Here is a 22,422-nt window from a genome sequence, read left to right on the forward strand (position 1 = left end):
TATTATACAAAGATTGCAATAACCAATGTGTTGAATTTCATGTATAGATTAGAGGAGCTGAACAAGTTCATAATAGCTGAAGCTGTAGTGTAATCAAACAATAAATCCGCACTTAATTACTACCAGCACTTGTGTGCATTAACCTGATTGATTAAATAAGTTTTCTTACAACTTTCCTAACTCCTCATTGCTTCTTTAACAAATGAAGTTACTGATGCCGTATTTGTGAAAATACAAGGAAGTATCTACCTACCTAAGACAGGACAGGTCAAGATCTTTATTAATAAAAAGGTTCTAACCTGCTTCCTTTGCTAAAAATAAATACTAAGTCCTCAGATTAAGGCTTTCTGATTCAAGAGCAAAATTATCACCTAGTAAAACAACAGATTGCGCCATACTTTTAAAACGATACTTCCTGCTTACAGCAGCTGCTTTTAGAGATTTTTAAAATCATGTATGCCTATCTTGCTGAATAACACACATCTCCCACTTTAAAACAAAGGGCTGAGATGATTGTTACACCAGATGGGACTTGGTTGGTTAATTAAGAGAAACATAATTTACAATTAAAAGAGAACACTGTTGGAAACAAGTTTCAGGAAATGTAAGGGAATAAATACTCAAAACTAATGTATGAAAAATTAAGAAAACAAATTATGTTAGCTTTCTTACTGGACTTAATAAAAGCAATTTGAATGAGAAGAAAGAAGTTTCACTGTCTACCTCATAGTCCAGGTCCAGATAATCAAATTCTCCATTTGTTCTGAAGTGCTGCATGTGTCTGTCGAGGGTGAGATTGATGTTCCTCCCGTGGCGCTCTATGAGGATGGAGTGCCAGTGGTGATCGTCCAAGAGGCTGCCTGTTGTCACAGAGGTGTGACCAAAAATAGAGCCAAGCTGGTTGCTGCCTGAGAACAGAAACAACAACATTTCTCACCTCATACAATTAAGCAAACATTTTCCTCTTTCTTTGTCATTGTTTCACCTGAATCATGCCAGATGCCCAATTAACTGGAGGAAGCCAGTGTGCTATCAAGTTGGAATCTGCCCGCTGGAGAGTTGCTCCCACCAATACAAAACAGCAAGCATCTGATCACTGAACTGCCTAAATATATGTATAAATTCATAACAGCAGTTATTTGGAAATTAACCTGAAAAGCAATACCAATTTCCAGTAAAGATGTTTTCATCAAGGGTTTTCTGATTTTGCTCCTACTCCACAGAAAAGAAAAGCTGTCACCTCTAGGCCAGATCCTGAGCTCTATGGGACTGTACTGATTTATGAATGGTGGGGAGGACATGGAGCCTGATAACACACTTTGGCAAAACCAGGCAAAATCTCACTCTTGAGTTCTGTGCTTTGTGGCATTTACCAGTATCATTATTCTGGCAAGCAGAGGGGAAAAGGCTCAGTGCAGACTGAGCTAACAACAGCAAAAACCATCTTCTGCTAATACAGCTTATTTTGGTATGTTATCCTGAAGCAATCTTCCTATTCTGGAAGTCAAACTACTCGCAAGAGTACAGTTTTGCAATTCTCTGCTGTGTTATCCAGGAGGTTTTGCCAGTGTAGCTGTGCTAGTCAGAGATCACATCTCATTGCCATCTGACTGACATAGCTAAGCTAGCAAAGGTTGATAGCATGGATCCCAACTGAAGCAGCAAATGACTAATTCAGCAGTAAGTGTAAAAAATTGCTGCACTGCTCAATAACTCAATGCAATCTTGCATGTTCTGAATACATGACGACTTAAAGCATTTCTGAGGCTGAGAATTTCTTACCCTTAAGGATGCCTGCAACTGAGACATTAAAATTTGTGCATGCTGAAAACACATTCTGGCAAATCCCATTTCCATGGCTTAAGACATTACTTCCCTACAAATGACCATCCTGCCTTTATGCTGAAGGCCAATGGTCCTGGTGGTTAAAAAATAAAATAGAATTGCTTGCGTGTCATTGAGCCTCAGTTTCTTCAACACAAACTCAAATGCAGTGCAAAGTGAAATCTAAATCCATTTCTGTCTCCCCATCCTCCCCTCAGTCCCTGGTGTTTGAAACTGGATCTCACCAGGCAAGATGAGCATGCTTATCTACTGTGTCTGATGCAAAGACAATACTCTCTGACAGAGGAATATGAATGCCATAAAGCATACATCTGTTTACTGAGTGTGTGTCACAGGGCCTAGTCCCATTTACCAGCCTAATGATTTAAGAGCATCCTCACCAAACTCATATACAGAAGTTATACTAGCTTATAAAGACAGTCTGTGCTGAAGATTATAGAGGAACAGGAAATGAAAGGGTTACTACTGCAATTAAAATTGTTAAAAATAGGTAACAGCTATAGTTACCTCATCATCTGTTCTTGTTGATTGTTAGAAAAAGAACAGTAGAAAATGCTAGTGGAAATAAGTATTATTCAATGTAAATAACAAATGGAACAATTTACTCTTCATGTGTCTCTAAGAGAACTAAGGAAAATTGCATGAAATAATTTTCTAAGGTTCTTTTGTTTGATTGGAAAAATACTTCGAACTAGATAAATGTGAGTCTTTTTCATAATAAATGCACTTTATAAATCCAGTCACTTATGAGCCTGTAGTCCTCTACTGGGAAGACTGGAACTAGAGTAATATGTCCAGGATTTCATCATAAGATTGCCTGATTAAACAATCTGTTTCTTTTCCTTTCCTAACCCTCCTTCTCAGAGTCTAGGAAAGCTGCTTGACTCCAACTTTGTGCAGCCTGTAGCTTAGTAGACTTTTTTCTTTCTGCAAGGTTCCTAAGTGTGACCTTTATTCCTCCAGAAGTGACAACAGTGTCCTTCTCTCACACAAAGCCACAGCTGAGACCAAATATAATTCTTGCAAGCTATTTTTTCTTTTTTGTTTGCAGTAGTGACAATATATTGCTGATCTTGCTTTCCTGTATGATCTTCTTTTCAGAGTGTCCCACACAGATTAAAAGGGACAGGATGGAACTAAACACACATGCACTCTCCCCCAACATACAGGAAGGGAATTAACAACATTTTCAACAAATTGTCTGATTAAATGATGCAGCTTGCCAAATTGCTGTGGGAAAGAGGATGAAATGTTTGACCTGAAATTTCTGTGGGAGAGCTAAAAAACTACCACAAAACTAAACAATCAAAACATACCTAAATTTAAATTTAGAACAAGTTTAGCTTTCTTCAGTTCCAAGGTGATATAATCTCCTTGCTGTCCTTCTCCGTGGAAGATTACACCTTCACTTTCAGAGGTCTTAAATTTCAGAGAGATGACATCTTTCAGTGTTTTCATTTTCTTGTTCCTGAATCTGTATGGTAACACTACATGGCCATCAAAATTGATAACATCAGCCCCTTAAAGAAAAAGAAAATAAAATCATTGATGAGAGATAATATATTTCTATGGCCACTGGAAAAACAGACATGCCATATGCAGATTGTACCTTAACAGAATAAAAAATGTGCAAATGTGAATACATTGTAAATACATTTTCTTTTGTCCACAATTTAATGCCATAAAAAGTAAGAAGCAGGCAGAATATAAATTTAATCCACATAAAGTAAAAATAGAAACAAATCAGATTTGGGAGGAAAAATGCTACAACTGTAGTCAAGGACTTTCAGTTTCTCTCAAATAGAGTTGCTGTCGTGTACATTTATCTAATTATAGCTCAAAATGAAAGGTATGCATCTGAGTGGTCATTAATAAATCATTTGATACGTCTTTAAAATTCACTATAGGTTTCTGCAAGGACTGTAAACAATAAAACATGAGCCCAGAGTTACTGCCTGGCAATTTTAGACTTTACATAAAGCAGACATAAGCCTTGTATATTTAATGAAATGGCAAGTAAGTTGTGACCTCAACTAATTTTGAGATGAAAGAAAAACCTCTGTCAATTGAACTAATTTTTTTTTTCATGTCTGGTTTTACTCAAAATATGTGGAAACAGAGGGATGCAAACATTTAAGGTCAATGCAGTATTCATATATATATTGCATAATAACACTACAAATTTTATTTTTTCTTATTTTCATGATGCAATCTCTACTTTTAAGAATGAATGCAAATTTTCCACAATTTTCTGGATGCTAGATCCCAGTAAAAATATCTGCAGAACTGGATTCCATTCAGATGCATTTATGCTGAATATTGAATCTTGTCACTTAAGCTGAGTTCTCTAAAATATTTCCAACAGATGTTTATCTATAGAAATTTACACATATTTAAGAAATCCCCTTTGTAAGTTGTTAATAATCAAATCACCAATGTCTTAGCAACTATTTGTATGAACATTTAATCCTCACTGTTGACAACTAACAATTTGAATAGTTGTTCAGTAAAATGCTTCCTGTTTTTCAAAAGCATTTATACTCCTGATTGACACACCAGGTTCATTCATGCTATGAATGAAAAGAAGAATGGCATTTTATCATATATTTTTCAACCATATCTGATTTTTTGCCTTTTTCTATGGTTTTCTCTTCAGTTATTCCTTGCAACTTTATTATTGTGGGAATTGATTTAAAACGTCCAGCCCCTCTCAAAAACACAGAGACAAACACATTTCTGTTGTGTAATTAACACAGAAGTCTGTTTCAAAACTCCATTAAAACACTATGTGTACTATACCTAACTGCATATATTTCAATTTGAATTTACATGGCCAAGTCTTCCTAAACCTGCAAAGGCTTCTGAAGAAGTGATAAAATGTGATCCCCTTATTGTTTATGCCAACTAAATTGTAAAGAATTTTATTCAGTACATAAAATATGAGCCTTTGAAATGACTGTGATATCCCATATTATCACCATACATCTCATTTTTGTCAGAATTCAGCAATATATATTAGAAATATCACTTTTCTTTATAAATAACCTCTTAAATGTCAAATCTCAATAATAAATATATATTAAGCTTTAAGTGCAACTAGAACTCTCAGCCTGGTCTGGTTCTTCCAAATGACAAATTCCAGCCATGTGAGTCAGCTCAAAGTTTAATATCAAAATGTTATGTTGTATTTGTTGTGCAATAAATCCATTTAGAAGTTACCAGCATGAAAGAGGACGCATTTAGTTGGGCATAGATGCTGAAGTATTCAGAAGCAACAAATGGAATTTCAGAAGTGGGGTTATCATTACTCAAGTGAATCCATTACTTCTGGAATGATTACTTTTTTTTAAGAAGCAAAGTAAATTGTTAGAAAAATAATGCAACAAAGACTATATGAACCAGTTGGTTTTGTTTGCCTTGCAAGCTGTCAAGAGAACTGAGAAATTAATTCTTGAAATTTTTGTATGTAGTTTATGGAAAAAAAAACAAAACCAACTTTTAGAAAGACATGAAATCTATTTATAGGAAAAAATGCAGTATGAAAGTCACCCTTTTATCACAAAAATCTTACCTTTATGTAAAGTAAATTTGCTAGAGAGATCCTGCTCTTTTGAATCTGTCTGGCACAAGTGTTATAAATTAAAGAAAATTGATGGATATTACACCTTAAGTAACGTTCATACCAAATATACATCATAAAAAGATGATTCCACGTGCAATGTCTGAGATTGTCTTCCATAAAATTTCTTAAATTTAATTTCTGATGGTTACAGAAACTCCTGTATGGGGTATATCAGCTTTCCCCCCTAAGGCCAGCTGGTACTCCTTTGTATCATCTGAAAAGTTTGCTGAACAGTCAGGGATCTGTCCCAGAGCTGGTCAGTACCACAGGTTTTGTGGATTCACAAGACGTCCATGACAAGGCAAGTATTGCCTCTGTTCCTACATCATTGTTACACTTGCATAGATGTATGAATTCTTTTAGGAAAATTTATATTACACACTTGAACAAAGCTGAGTAAAAAGGCCACATTTTTCCAGAATCTGTCTCTGAATTTCCATGTTTTGAAAATAATTTAATCAAAAAAAGAAACTGCAGTAATCTTTGTTTAAGCTGATTTTTTTATGCATGGCTGTACTGTCAGCATGGGTCTGAATAATAATTCAATCACCTGAAGATTGCACAGCAATTATGTTTAAGAGTTATCATATGTAGACTGCAGTAATGACTTGTGTTCTTTCTATGATGGCACTCCGATATTTAATATCATGATAATTACCAGAGTGCAGAATGCTGCTCAGACAGTAAACCATATAATTCCTGTAATTGCAGTGTAAATATATAATTTTTCTCCTCCTTAGCCACCCATCTATCAGCATTAGTTGGAAAAAGACCTAAGCCATCACATGAAGTATGTTTGCCTGCAGTCAGTGACTGTTATCAGAGGCTACTGCTGCAATGGGGAAAACTTTCATAAAAAAAGATAAAGTTAAAAAAAGAGAGAGAAAGAAAAGAAAGAAGAAGAAAATTAAGAAAGAAGGGGGAAAGAAAACCTGAGAATTTTTTTTAAGTACATGGAAATAGGAAGTACAAATCTGATTACTTGCAATTTGGTTTCTGCCCTACAGGATTTCCTATTATATAGATAGATTGGTATAAAAAATATATACTGTTTTAACAATGTATCTATATTTTAACAATATAGATATATTGTTAAAACAGTAAAACTGTAATACCACCTTGCTTTGGCTAGATAGATTTTTTAGGCCTTATCCCAGTAAATGCTTGAGACCACAATAAAGTCCTTTCATTAATTAATGCATCATCAATTTTCCTCTAAAAAATATTACAGAAAGCCTTGCAAAGATTGTCAGGATATTGGGTGACGAATGTGACCCTATTCACAAATCTCAAAGGAAGCTAAATCCCCAGCCACAGGTCTTTCTTCCTATGCTTTTGTCCTGTACATTTGGCTGCATGCAGGATTTGGCAGAATTTGATCAGGGCATCAAATCTATTTGATGGTATTTAATTTGAATCTATTTGATGGTATTTTATTTGATACTCCAAAACAACTAATCAACTAATTACAAAGAAACAGCTCCAAATCAGACTCAAGCTCCAGAATTTCTCTATTTACTCCATTTCTTGTGAAAGAAACATAACTCTCTTCAATGCCAGCACTTTAAGAATGAAGACGTGCTCATTCACAAAGACTCATGAGATACTCAGACTTCTTCACAGCTACTTAGCTGCTTTGATCAAGGTACTGCCTGGAGTTACTAAAAAATCCCTGCTTTCTGACACAGTATAATAACAGTGATCAAAACAAAGCAGAACAGCAAAGTGCTTTCCAGAAAAATGTTTACCATACCGTGAACAAAAACCATGGCAAAATGTTTCTCCTCCTAATTACAAATTTAACATGTACACATATTTTTAAATTGCTACTGAACTCTGAATGATTGACTCTTCAAAGCCTGTACAGAATATTTCAGTGGGATTAAAGATATAAAAGTTCTGTACAACTGACAGACAGCAACCTTCAGTGAAATTTTCCCACTCTCTTATCTCTCATCCATTTTTTCATCTTAAATTGTCTGTTTAGACTAAATGAGCTTTAGGGAAAAGATCCTCACTTTTAGCATTCTTTTCTTACCCCATAGTTTGAACCCTACATCTGATGTGCTAGTAGTATAGTAAGAGATGGTAATAGCCAAACACTGAGAATCTACCATCTAAAAATATCAGAGATACATCAAAGCATCTTTGCCTGGCCCAAACTATTCCACATCTGTAGCTTCACTTATAGCTATTAGTCATGGGTTCTAAAATGTCATTATGGGAAATATAAGCACATAAACAGTGTAATGTTTACATATTTTAGCAGCAAAAACATAATGTTTTTTTCCTAACAAAGCAAGGGATAGGGCTCAAAATCATACCAAGAATAAAGCCTCATTTTGTTATTACTCACAAAAAAATTAGGTATACAGAAATTTCTTCAGAAAATCCTAACCTACTTTTTCAGTAGTTCCATATGCTGTCAACATGATAGTGTGCTGAATTTGCCACTGGGGTCTTTGCAGCTCGAGCCTCAGCGGAATTAATTTAGCTGAGCTCATGTTAGAGATGCACTGCTACACCTCATTTCACTAAAAAAAAAACAAAACCAAAAAAAGCCATGTCCCAGCACAGCAGTCAAAAGGCCCAGCACAGCAGCCAAAAGGTTATGTCCTCTTTTATGTTTTCTCACAGTGAGGCAGAGAGCCAAAGGTACCATGTTTGAGCACTGCCTTCGGGCACTACAGCCCAGCTGTAAGGACACGGGCAGCTCTGGCCTGAAGTCTGCTGCAGCAAAATTGACACTGCCTTTCCTCCCTTTTTCAAAAGTCAAGACACCTGCCACAAAGGAGCAAAAAAACTGATACAGATACAGATGTATGTTGCATTTACAATAATGTGTACTTATTCATATTCTAGAAGCACATGGTGAAAGAAAATCAATCTTACGCTTCTCTTGCCGGCTTAGTTTCCAATGCGCTGAGCCTGAATCCTGTTGTTATCTGTCAAGTGATGTCAATGTTTGAAAGAGAAAAAATACCTTTGCAAGGAGGTGTGGAATTTTTTCCTCGCTTTTCTTTACATTACATACAGTACACATATGGCAATGCAGTATCAAAGTAGTAAGACTTTTGTCAAGGTGTATTTTTAACTCAATGCTTGGGTAAATGACACGAACTTTACTCTTACTTTTTATATGCCTGCCAGAAACTCTCCAAAAAAATCTGTGAGGAAGTATTTCCTAAGGTAGTGAGAATGCTTTGACAAATTCTGAGTGCAAAATCCACTTATCCATATACAAAAAACACTCGGTGCCTTAAATTTTTTTCCTGAATTTCAAAGCACAGATATTTTTCCCTATTTTTATCCTAATATAATATTCCTACTTAAAAAAATTGTAGTTATTATAATGGTGGTATTTACAATTAATTTTTCTAACTCTTGTGAAAATGTCTATCAATATGTGTCTTCGTCATAATTTTCTATCTAATAAGAAACAAATGCAACAAGTGAAATGAAAAAGAAGTAGAAGCAAAATTAGAGAAAGAAAAACAAAAGAATGTAGAATGTATTACATAGAAAGATATGTAATACATACAAAGATACATAAAATAGTGACCACAGCTAAAAGTTGTCCTGTGTCCCCAAGTGTATGTATATGTGTGTCCTGCTGCCTTTTAGTAGGAAAATTGGGTTCTTTCTGACACTATTAAACTAAGTTTTTAAACAAGCTAATTGTTCCTTAAGACAATAATTTTGTGATGAGTGAAGTTCTCTGCAGTTTCAACTAACTTGAATTAGTTATCATATGCACAAGAGAAAACACTAAAGCATTTGAAAATAGGATGATTTTTCAAGAACTTAACAAAGTTCTTGACCTTGATCAAAGTCAATGATTTTTTTTGGTTGAAGATTTTCAAGCAAATTTTCTTTCATTGATTCTTCAAATTTCAAAAATATAATTCATTTAAAAACTAAACTGGAACATTTTTATATATGCTCTGTTTTGACTGTAAGGTGGATAAATGAGAAAATGAACATATTCATAGTATACTTTGCAATTCAGTTTTAAGCTTATGCATTCTAACCACAGCGTGCAAAATAAATCATGCTGAACCATACATGGTAGTATCCTATAGTGGACCACTACCAGTGCCAGAGAGAACTAAGACTGTAACCAAAGTTAATCTTCATGTCAGACAAAAACCATTCTTTCCACAATCTAATCTGCTTTATGACTCCAGAATTACAATGGATGCTAAGAGATACAGTCTATTTCAAGTAGCCTTTTTCTAGAGATTCAGCATCAATAACAACACTTCTTTGATGGCTGTACATCAGTTTTTACACTTTGAAAAGTTTTCATATGTATAGCTTTATATGGTTCATTTTACGATTGTGAAAATTAAAATTCAGGCACCTTGCAACTCTATGCAACAAAATATTCTTTAGCTATGGTACTTTAAAATAAATCTGGTAAAAATAAAAGTATAATTCAAATACTGTGAAGAAAGTCTGCTTTTTTGTATCTTATCATGCTGGTTTACAAGCCAGAAGCATTCCTTGCAATCGTAAATACATTTTGTTCTTTTCTTCATTTTGAAACCCATCTTTTGACATTGGATCTCAGTGGGAACATTAAAGTATATGACTAAACTCTAAACCTAGGTATGGTAAAGAACTTAATTTACTTGAAAACAGCGAGACTCTACTAATGTTTTCAGTGTTTATTAAAAAGGTAAATCACAAGAACTCCAGGTCAATAAAAAAAGACAGCTCTGACTCTCACACAGTAAATGGCCAAAACAGGTCTCAATCCTTATTACACTGCTGAACTTACTCATTACTTAATAAAAGAACCGCAGCAAAGAAAAAAGTTGTACTATGTCTAACAACATATACACTCAGTTTATTCAGTGAATAAATTATCTACAAAATGGACAAGAAAATCTATTGAAACATTAAGGAAATGGATGACTAGCTAGAGCTATGGTTTTAATGTTTACAGCTACATGAAAACAGAAAGACACACAGTTGACCCACAAAATACTGGTTTAGAGGTTCTCTTTTTGAGCTAATGCCACCCAATTCAATCATCCCCTGGTATACAATCTTTCCATGTCTTTTAATATCTGTATGCTCTCAGAATGCCTATTACTCAACACCAAATTCTTCTTTCTCAATCATGTTCCATATCCTTTATTCAGAAAATCACTCTCAAACAGATATTCTTTACTTCTTCCAACCATGGAGCTTGTATTTAAGTTGAACTCTCGAAGTGAGCTGCATAGACAATGATTAGGGAGTGTGGAGCATGGGCTGTTTCAAGCTCCTGAGCTCAGTTAAGTCTCATACAGTATAAATCTCACAATTGTCATTCAAACTTCTGCAGTTGACTGCAAAAAGCATGGAGTACAAGACTGAGACAGACCTGGCCTGTGGATTCAATATACAGCAATATGAAATGCTTAACTTGCATTATATCACACATGTAAAGTGAGCTACTTCCCTGAGAGGGAAAAATCATTTTTGTTGCAAAAATGTTCACCATGACAAGAAGTACATCAGGTAAGAGCACCTAGTCACAAAATCATGAAGGCTCAAAGGGACCTATAGATTTCACCTAGTACAACTCACATGCTCAGAGTTTATTTGCACATTGAATTCTGGCAGAAGCATTAAGTTTCATTTAGCTGTGTTTTCACCTTTTTTTCCTTAACTGAACAAGGAAACAGAAGATTTGCTTTATCGACAAGTGATTTTCCTTGTGTTTATCAGGCTGCACTTTCCAAGGCCTGTGATATATTCTCTCCCTCCCTACAGCCAGGCAGGGTTTATCTATAACTTCTAGCAGGGTTTACAGTTCAAGAGTTTCTGGTGTGGCAGAGCTTAAGACCTCTAAATTCCCCACTTGCCAGAACAGTCTCTCCAGCAGGAGTTTGCTAATGGTATCTCAGCTGTGTGACTAGCTGTTACTCCCCTAGGAATTGTACCACACATCTCAGGTTTCCCTGCTCAGCCAGTGCCAGCAATTCAGTTTCCTGAACTTTTGATTATTCTCCATCACTAAAAGCTAAAAAATGCAGTAGGATGAGAGTTTCTTCTCAGGAAGACTGTAAGGGACCTGCTTACATACAGTTAACACAGATTAACATGCAGCAGGTTCAATACTTACAATCACAAAGTACATTACTCTTATAATTTCAATTCTTCATCCATGATGACTGATTTATTTTTTCTGAGCTAAGGGGTTAATTTCATTTAAGTTTTCAAGCTCTAAATTAAATATTGATACTAGAATCGAAGACTAGTGCTTCATTTCTTCTAACATTTTTCTAGTGTTTGTCTCAAAATTTACAGGCTTCTGAGAGAGAGATAAAAGTCAAACCTGTTGCTTAATAGAAGAGTCAGAATAAGTAAGGAAAGGAAATTGCATATTTGGTCAATCAGTTTGAAATGTCTGGAAGGCTCAAAATATCATAAGACTGTATCTCTCAGAAAAGAAATTTCACCAAAACTTGTTGAATTTTTTTTTTTTTTTCCCAAAATAAAGGGAGTCTGAGTAAGAGCATACATATAGCTTTTCTTTCAGATGGGAGAATTTGTCTCTTTTGGGACCATTTATCTGGAATTAGAGGCACCCAAAGTATGTTTGCAAATTATTTGAAAAAACATTTTCTTTCAGTCTTTAAAGTATGCAAGATTTTTTGAGGTGATGTAATTAATGAAATTATTTTTCAACAGTAATTTTCAAAAACCTGATTCTTAAAAATAATTCAACCAGCTTTGTATGTTAGTGACTGTCACTACAGCAAATAAATATATTCACACAAGTGATGGAATTTTACAGCCCTACTTAGGCTACAATTGATTATGTTTAACTAAAAAAGGGAGGGTAACTCTCAAGATATTTCCAAGTAGGTAAGAAATGCATGTAAGTGTGTACAGGCAACTCACTCCAGCTTCATAAGAGGCTGCTATTCAATCATGAAACAAAATGCTACACATGAATACAAGGGGAAGATGCTTTCTTAAATCTCAGATGTGGATAAGTAAATTGTATTGCTAAAACTGCCACATTCCATTTTTTAAAGTGCTCTTCCTTTATGCTGGAACAGGGCAGCCAGAGAAATCTTCCCTACAGATTTGGCTGTGATTAATCTGGTGTTTGAAAGTTATTTTTCACCCTTTATCCAGACAACATTGTTTGGAGCAAATGAAATAAGTAAAGCACGTAGCAGACATGGTCTGGGCTTACTGCACTGGAATACAACCTAATATGTAACGTGATAGGCACATCTTGGATTATCCACACATGGATTTGGTTTGTAAAGGAAAATTGTTTCCTTTTGGGTTTAACAGGTTACTGTGACAGGTATATGGGAGAAAGACTATAAATATAGGAGATGACTTTATCAAAACAGAAAAATTCTAAGTAAGGTAATAAGTAACGGACACAAACTTTTGTGAAATCTTTCTGTCCATGTGGCAGCATCCTAAAACAAACAAAAAATCAATGCCAATATAAAAGCAGATACTACTGTCAGTATATTTTAAAATATAATTCCTCAGTAGAATAAATCCATGAAGAGGTTATTAACCTAATAATTCATATGTAGTTTGTGCATGTAAGAGCTTTTTGTGCAGTCAGTGCTGTTCCTCTTGTCTCAACATTTTCCCTAGTGAGAGTGTTGCTGAGCCAGTAGGTCATCTCAAGTCAGTTTCCAGACTCCTGACTTTCTAAAGATGTTCTATCAGAAACCATGTTCTTCATCACTAATACCAGTGAAGGATTAGACTTCCACCTATTTAATAAAGACAACTAAGTCCTGTGCTGTCTATAAATTCTCTTTTAAGGAAAGGAAATCTAAGCATACACTTCACTTTTTCACCTTGGATGAGGAAAAAAAAATTCTGAAATAGTGGTTAGGAGGTCAGCACATAAGTACTTACAGCAATGTCTTTGATGCTCAAAAGCATTAAGAACAATCTGCTCTGTCAGAAATCAATAGGAGAAAATTAAGCCATTTTATGTAAATATTTAAAATTGTAATCGGGTTAATATGCTTTTACATCAATTTGAGAACTTCTGACTAATTACTGTTATCCAAGTAGATATTTTAATGACAAATAAAATTAATTACAAAGAGCCATCTTATGAATCAACAGAGGACTCATGCATAGTAAAAAAAAAAAAACAAAACCAACCCTCCTAGACTATCTCCACTTTTTTTTTTCTGCTTATGAAATCCTAGTCTTGAACAAACTCATTGTTTACTATTTGACTGCAATAAGATAATTTAATTTTAAAAAATTAAAATTTCTGTTCATGAGCCATTAAATATAAGTATTTGCTAAAAAATTCATACCCTTAACTTATACAGAAGTACTGAAATTATTTTTAACCTTTAAACTTTTACTTATAGATTACAGCCCACTGATTTCTGGGGGGTTTCATCGAAATGAAAGAATTGCTAATTGAAAATTTAGCATCATCAAGGCAGTGCTGTAAATACAAGAAATGCATAAAATATTTAATGTGTAGCAAGTGAAGATGAGATATCATTTATACATAATTACAAATAAGGGGGAAAAAAATCCTTACTGATTAAAAATTCTGCTCTTGTAACAAATGACTCACACTAGTTTTCCTAATAAAACCAAAAAGCTACTTGCTCTGATGAGTAATAGTTAAAGGCATTTTTATGCAATCTGTATCTGCCTTTTAATTTTCAACTCAAACAAGCAAACACACTCAAACAGTGCCAACAAATGGTATACATTGTACTCATGAACAATGAAAAATGCACATGCAATGCTGTCCAGGTGTAGATGTACATGTCTGTGTTTGCATCTTGGTAAATATGGAAGTATTCTGGTCCAACCTTGTTGCTTTAGGTAAGTAGCTCTGTATCACTGGTGTCTTGAAACTGAGTAGACTGGTGCACAGTAACAGGCTTTGGAGAATGATTAAAAACAGCACTCCACTGAAATTTCTAAACTTTGTTGAAAAGCACCAATTCAGTGCCTTCTAGCAGATATAGTCCGTATAATACTGCTTCAATTTTTTTTTTCAGCCTGTGGGGTTCTTTGCCAGGATTGTGTTTCCTTCTCTGTTTTTGTGCTTGTCTGAGCCTCTGCATTCAATAACAGGAAGATTGTCCCTGGTGTTTTATAGGAGATGTATCTGGTTAGAAATCAAATCCCAAGGAAAGAGGACACCCAAACTACATACCCTAAAACAGCTCAGGAAGTAATCCTGAGTTTATGGAGGAAGAGGAAAAATAAGGATATAAAACTGTTTATATTGATGGCTTTCATTTTGGAATGAAATATGGATATTTTTGTTTAGTTTTTTGATGAATGGCTGTAAACTCCCAGAGAAATCAGACACTACTCTTCTTGTTGTATGAAAGCAATATTTCCCCCTCCACACAACTGAGCTTCGGTGGAAATTCAAGCTTACTTGCAACAAGCAATTAAAAAATGTAAAAGGTAAAATATATGCAGGCTTTTCCGGATGCTCTAAGGATTTTGCAAGATGTGTATGATAATGCGAAAAGATTTTTGCAGAGAGAAAAACCCACTGACACACTGCCAGTCTAAGTTAATTAAAGAGTTTACAAATGGCTACCATTGCTGCTGAACCTGAGATATCACACTATGTGGAGCTCAACCAAAATTTTTTTCTGCTCGGCCTTGCAGACACCATGCTCCTGTTGGGACAGTTCTGGGGAGTAAATCTTCCTCAAAGGATTATGCTTTCGGTGCAATGCAATCTTCCATTTATTGCAAAAAGTAGGAAAAAGACAGTATAGAGAAATACCTGGGCCTCTAAGAGCTTTTCAATAGTCTTTGAACTCTATGTTACAACAGTTGGGTATCTCTCCATTATCCAATGGCCTTTGGGGAAAAAATCTCTAGCTATACTGAAAATTATAAACTTACAAGATCTTAGACTCCCAGATGCTATTGACTTTTAATTCTTACTCTTTTTCTACTCCCCTCAACAAAATTCTTCACTGAATTTTCTAATATATTTAAGTAAATGTATTTTCAGCATTTCAGTTTTAAAGAAAGATATAATAAGAGTTAAAACAAGCAAAACCAACAACAGTCAAAAAAAACCCACATCCTTTCCCCTAATTTATTTTAATAAGGATGGGTCCTTCCAGTAGTAACTTTTTGAGTCCTTGGAAATGTTTTCTTCTGAAGATCCTTGATCCTTTAGGGCACTGCTGTGCAGGCAGATGTAATTAAAGCCAAGGGAAGATCAAATGGACTGTACACTCTTTTCATTTAAAGGTGCTTAAACTGCTTTTGATGACCTTGTCTACACAGAAGAATTATTACAAGAAAATCTCATCACTACCAAAGCTATTTCAGCTTCAGTAGCATCAGTATTGCCGTGAATTTTTGAGTGGATCACTCAGCAATAGCAGTACTTTCAATAAAATCTGCTGATATCCTATAATAATATTCATGTTATGGCAAATTTTGTTTGTTTAGTGTAAAATAGCCTCACCATAAACAACAATTCTTAGTCTTCAACTCCTATGGGCAAGTTTTATTCAGTCTTCTATTCTTTGAAGGAACAGCTCTGCATTTCTTTTTTACCTAATGAAATAAACCACTTAATAATGCTGATATTTAAGTATACCTTTACAGAGAGAAAACAAATATATTGTCTCATTTACCACAGCCAGTATTGTCCAAATTATCTTTTCATTCTTTGACAGGCTTTGTATACATTGATTTGGCGACATATCTAGCATTGGTTCATACTGTAAGATCTGCAAGGTAAATTAAATTTAAAATAAAGGATTTTCCAGGTACTTTTTAACCTCAGTGAGGGAAAGCAGATCTTTTTGCTTCTTCTAGATGTACCACATACCTTCAGAGCATGCTGTACAGGTCAGTTCTGTAGTCTGTTTTTTGCTCAAGGGATGCATGATATCCAGCTTTTGAGTTAATATATTTGCAATATTAGCTCCTCATTGCCTGAGCTATAATGGCAAAAATCTCACTGAACTTAATGGGAATTTCTCAGCTATTGAATGTCCTTCATGTACAGAAAAGGTTTCAGGCACAATCCTTTTTCATTGAACTTTAAGCAGTAAAATATAAAAGTGAAACAGTAAAACAATATAAAATACATACACAATTTGAAAGAGAAAGTTGAAATACCTTGAAATAAAAAGAAACCTATTGTTCTACCAAGCCCAGCTCAGTTTTGCAAAGTGAATAGGAAGAAGCATTTTACCTAAATGCTCAAATAAATAATTACACTCTCTCATCTCAGTTAAGACAACACAAAGACAACATCTTGATCCCTGCCACCTGACTCTTTGAGATGCATTTCCTAAGGGAAATGGATGACATTAGAACTTATCAAATATGCTGAATATAAACCTGCCATAATCTCAGTGCAACTCATGGAGCAGTTATAGATCACTAAGCATAAGGGATTTTTTTTTTCCTTGTGTCCCTTTTTTTCTTCACTGCCTACCAGCATAATGGGCCCTCTTGCCCTTTATGTTATACTGTTGTGTTAGTTGCTTTTCCTACTTCATGCTGAGAGAGCTGCCTAATTAGGAAGACCAGAGTCAGCTTCTAGACTATTGCTGTTTAATACTGTTAGTTTATCTGTTAATTAATGTGCTACTCTTGGCAATCTAATTAGATTTTTTTACTGCAGAGATAAGTCAGTGAAATCACAAAGAAGTGCAGGAGGAGAAGGCTGGTGGGAGGCTCACAAATATTTATTGCTTGAATTACTTATTTGTGATGTTCATGCATTTGTCAGTGTCTCATCTTCTTCCACCCATGCCCACAACCTTATCAGGCTTTTGTCAAGAAGGATGTGGTTTATTTCCTGTAAATAATTCTTATTCCTGCTGGTGAGCTGTTTCTCTTCTCCATCTCTGTCTCTGCCATGTCCCTTCTTTTTCATTCCCTGCTTCTTCCTCATTTTCCTAACAAGGCTGTCTCTTTTTATGTGTTGGCATTTCACAGTGAAGTGCCTTAAAGTTAATTTATAACTTTTGTGAGGTCATACAAAAATGGCACTTCGAAGAGATACAAGAATTGAAGTTTTGTATTTCCTCACAACGCTATACAAATATGAAAAAGAAATATGAAAGACATTGGCCAAACCAAGCTTCCTTCAGAATTTACCATTCATTTTTTCTGGTTGTCTTCTTACCAGTTGCCTCCCTGTGACCAGGAAAGTTGAAAGGCTGGTGGTGTGGCAAATAAATTAAGATCCCATTGATTAGTAGCGTTTACAACTTTCAGGACTCACTAGGCAATTTCTCTGAAAGCAATTTATATTAACATTGAAGTTACCAAAAATTAATTTACTATGACCAGCAGAATTTGTACTGTACTAACCAGAAGATTCAAAGGACACATCTGATCACATTATTTTACTTTCTATACTTAGATATTAAAAATAATGGGTTTCTTATTTTAAACTGAAATAAAACTATTTTTACTGTTTTTAAATAGTGAAAGCAACAATTTAATCAGTCTGATTCTTCTTGTAAGCTATTGCATATATCACAAATAGCAATTTTGAACCTTTGTTAATATTCTTGTGCAGGAATTAGAATAATACTAGAGGTTCCTTTTGACATCCAAAGCTATGAAATGTCTAGAACCTAGAGGTACTTTACTTTTGTAATTGAAAATCATACACACTTTAAATATGACAAGCGCAGAAATTTAATGGGATCAACAAAATGCAGTATTCTTGTGAGAGCAGATTATAGAGTTAGGTATGAGTCTTTGGAGTTGCTAAAGCGTTTAATATGTCAGATTATACATTATCATGATGAGCTGGGATATTAGCACATCTTGACTAACTGGAAACTCAAGTGTTTCATGATGCTTCTTTATTCTCCATCACTCAGAGCTGGTTTTTCTTCTATCTCAAACAGATTCTATTTCATGCACAAAATAATAATACTGAAGATTCTAAAACAAGCCTAAAATGCAATTTCATCATTGCAATGAATCTTTATTACCAGCAGTATAAAAACTAAAACCACTTCTCATGGGTGATTATATATTATTTCAAGCATTTTTACAGAGTTGGCTAATGAATTAGATCAAATTTCTAATAGTTGGATGAGAAAAAATAAGATGGCAAACAACTGGCACCACAGTCTTGCTTGATTTTCAGTAGCTTATGCTTTGGTAACATGATAATAAATCCGATATCATTCTTTCAAGAAGTTATTTTTGCATTCCTGCCTACTAAGAGAGCTTTTATTTTTAAAGCTGAGTATTCTTTAAATGACAGACTTGGTTCTGAAGCATAATTTTTTGGATAAAAAACAATTGAATTTTATGGTGAAAAAATGGAAAGTTACATAAAATGAAACTAACTCCCATCCCTCTGTAAAATCCAAACTTTTATACCAAATATACCCGCTGATTTCACAGAAACAAAGAAAAAGGTAATGTAATTATTTTTATTTTGTAATTACATATGGAACACTTTATTTTGAATTTTAACTCTGATAAAATGTGGGCTAGTAAAATCAGCTCTAACTCATCTCACATCTCATGTTCTGATTAGAGAAACAAAAGCGCTTCTTGCATAACTGAAAATTATGTGCTTTACTGAGCATAACTTTTATCTTCATGGGTGGCATGTAGCTTATTATGGAAAAATATCTAAAACATAACATCAATACAAAAGAGAAAAATGACTTTTCAAAATATCTGACATGTAAGGCTTCTGAAGCCTGGGAAAAAAATTGTTTTGATCTAGGTTGTTCTAATTAGCAGAGGTCTGGGGAGAGACATATCTTTTTATTCCTAATTCGAAGACCATATTTTTTAGTAGTATTGCAAGATCCAGAATGACAGCTGGAAGGGTTTTCAAAATTAGGATGAGATACTCCCATCTAAAAGATGAGGAAGAGGTACTCCCATCTATAAGATTCATAAAATAAGAATCTCTGGACATCTGTGTGCCTTGTAGCTGTATCCCTAAGTACTCAGATGTAAACAATTCCAAGAACCACAACAGTTTAACTTAGTCCAAAATAATTATTTCTATCAAAAGCAATGATCTCATCACCTCCTCCAATAAATGGCAAAATGCCTCCAATCACCTTGCCTCAAATTTTAGAGGAAAATTATGTCCTTTTCTGTCTGATGTGATTATAAACAGAGACAGCTTACCTTGGGTGTAGCACATTTACAGAAACAGAAACTACTGACAATATTCTGCACACCTCTTTCATTTTATCTAAAACAGTTATCCTATTTATGGCTATCCTAATTGCCTGGGAACAACTTCTCCATAGATATTACATGGAAGTTTCTGTCCTAGGAAGAAAACATTTTTCCTGAAAAAAACCCCATGATTATTCATGTTGGGAACTATGCTAAAACTTCCAAAATTTAGCACATTTACTTCCATTCACTGACAGCTGTAAGTTTTGCCAGAATCTACAAAATTTCTTAGAGCAGGTGAATTTTTCCTGGCCCATTCACATCACAATTGCAGTTTCAGCACTGCATGAATGCCTTGAGGTATTGGTTCAATTCTAAATACCAACTAAGTATGCAGGAGCTCAGATAGGCTGATATACAGGACGTTGGCACATCCCAAATGCTTTACAGTGAGAAGCAGGTTGGCAGCAAAGCTCCAAAGAATGACTGAAAATTATCTTGTGTTCCAGCATTTTGCCCAGACTTCAGCCATACCTTAGGACTCTGAGGTGTATTTCTCCTTTCCCACTTTTCCCAAACACAGCTGCACCATCCTTTTCTTATTTCTCCTGGGTACATAGAGGTGCAAACCCGTTCTATGGATATTTGGTATGTACATTAGGATATACCTTAGAATCAGAAATACAAAACAATGAGACCTTCCACAATCAGAGACAAAGCTGACTGTCTCAAATTGTTGAATGCATCTTTATTTGTTTCAAAACCCACCATGGAATATACAGTAAAAGGATGATTTGAGTCTTTCTCTAACTCCTCCTTAGTATTTTCTATCCTCTACAAAGCTAAACTTTTTGTCTATTTATGCATTTTAACATTTTAAATCAAAACAGTACTGACAATTATCTCTGAGTACTTTTCAGAAATGAATGTACAAAGACTGGAGGCCCTATAATAATATTTCAGAACAATTGCAACATGCAAGGGAAATGACTCTTGATTGAAATATTTAATTTTATAACATTATTAAATTATCTATTAAGTTTATTGACTCCTCAAATAGTTAAAAAAAATCTTGATAGAATACTTGCATTAAGGTTCACAGAGTATTCTGATGCTGCTAGATTCACAAACCAGCATGTACTCTGCAGCATTACACTAATATGTTCTGATAGCAGGGAAAAGAATTCTAACCTATAACCCCATTCAAAATAGATGACTGACAAACAAGACATTCATTATTAGAACAGGCTATATTATTAGATTGCAAAATAATAAATGGATTATAAATTTATTCTGATTTACATCGCTTATGTTTTTCCACTCTGGTGGTATGATAGATAAATCCATCATAGTACTAGATTGCATACTACATTGACTAAATACTACATTGATTATGTGTTCAGGGTAAATATCAGTAATAGAATAAGAAAAATCAGACAGAAAGAAGCACCTGCATCTTTGAAATCTTCCAAAGTTATCGCATGAGTCTGTCTCCACATACTTGCCACCCCCAAATGTCAGTGGGTTGGGCGTAAATAAAGGGTTGGGAGGGGACACAGCCAAGACAGGTGACCCAAACAGGGATATTCCATGACAAATGACATGTGGCTCAGCAATGACAGCCCAGAGAAAGGACATGGAAGGGGCAGACATCTGTGGTCATGCCATTTGTCTTCCCAAGTTACCATTAGGCATACTGAGCCCAGTTTTCTAGGCTGGACATCTTCCTGCTGATAGAAAATAGAGAAATATTTCCTCTTTTTGCTTTGCTTGTGTGTGTAGATTTTTCTATTCTATTAACCTGTCATTATCTCAGTGCATGAGTGTTTTCACAGCCCTTATATTTTTCTCCTCTTCTTGCAGAAGGGAGAGGTCAGGAAAAGGCAGAGTGGGTGCACTCACCACAGTCTACAACCAACCTTCAGTTTTATAGTGCAACTATTTTTTTTCTGAGAAAATGTCATGTGCTATCACGTTAGCAATCTAATAGTTATGTTTTCAGAGGATTGAAGTCAAAATTCAAATGAAAAAATAGATATTTAGGTGGAAATTACTTCTTTTAGAATAAGACTTGATTAGACACTAATTGCATAGCAGTCAGAATAAACACAAGAAAACTAATACTTAATTTAAGACTTTTCTGAAAGTCTGGCCATAAAACAGAGCAGAATTCTTCTCAAGAAGGGAGCATTCCATCTTGTGAAGCACCTTCACCATATCTTATACCATCTACTTTTCTTTGTTCCTTTCCAGACCTACTCTTGACAGTCTGCCTAAGGCTCTGACCTATGATGGGCTCTAACTCCGTTATGGCTCATAGTACAAATTTAAAGTGGTTCATACCACATAATCTCAACCAGTGAGTCCATGTACTTACCTGTCTGTCAAATTTATACCCTAGGTAAATAATTTTGAGCTTTAACATGTTGAACTAAGGGATAGAACATCTAATATATGTGCTTGCAAGGATGCATGAACAGAGTCCTATCTCTTCCTAAAATCCTCTGCACAAATATATTTCTTAAAAAATTATCTATTCACCTTGGAACAGAATGAAACAGTGTATACATGTGTGTGTGTGTATATATATATACATATATACATGCACAGACGTGTGTATGTGTCTGTGTGTGTGTATATAAGTATATGCATTTGGAGATAGATTGATACTCAGGAAAACAGATGGGAGGAGGTATTTATCATTTCTTAAGTGCCATTTCTTATCATGCTTCAGCAAGGGTCTGGGTACTGTGGGACTTCTCTGCTTTTCTAATTACCAAGAGAAAGTTCTTAATAAAATAGTAGACGATAAGTTTATAATT

General features: G+C 34.8%; 1 protein-coding gene across 1 annotated transcript in view; it reads right to left on the bottom strand.

Moving 5' to 3' along the window:
• Window positions 1–22,422, bottom strand: part of CNTNAP2 (contactin associated protein 2) — a gene marked incomplete at both ends in the record, with an annotated part of 998,227 nt that overhangs the window by 514,077 nt on the left and 461,728 nt on the right. Inside the window, 2 exons of the mRNA XM_084204413.1 lie at window positions 724–908; window positions 3,162–3,365. Coding sequence (XP_084060539.1) covers window positions 724–908; window positions 3,162–3,365 — 389 coding nt within the window. The remainder of the gene's footprint in view (window positions 1–723; window positions 909–3,161; window positions 3,366–22,422) is intronic.

The sequence above is a fragment of the Fringilla coelebs genome, assembly GCF_963513975.1.
Source record: "Fringilla coelebs genome assembly, chromosome: 1".
Lineage (NCBI taxonomy): Eukaryota > Metazoa > Chordata > Aves > Passeriformes > Fringillidae > Fringilla > Fringilla coelebs.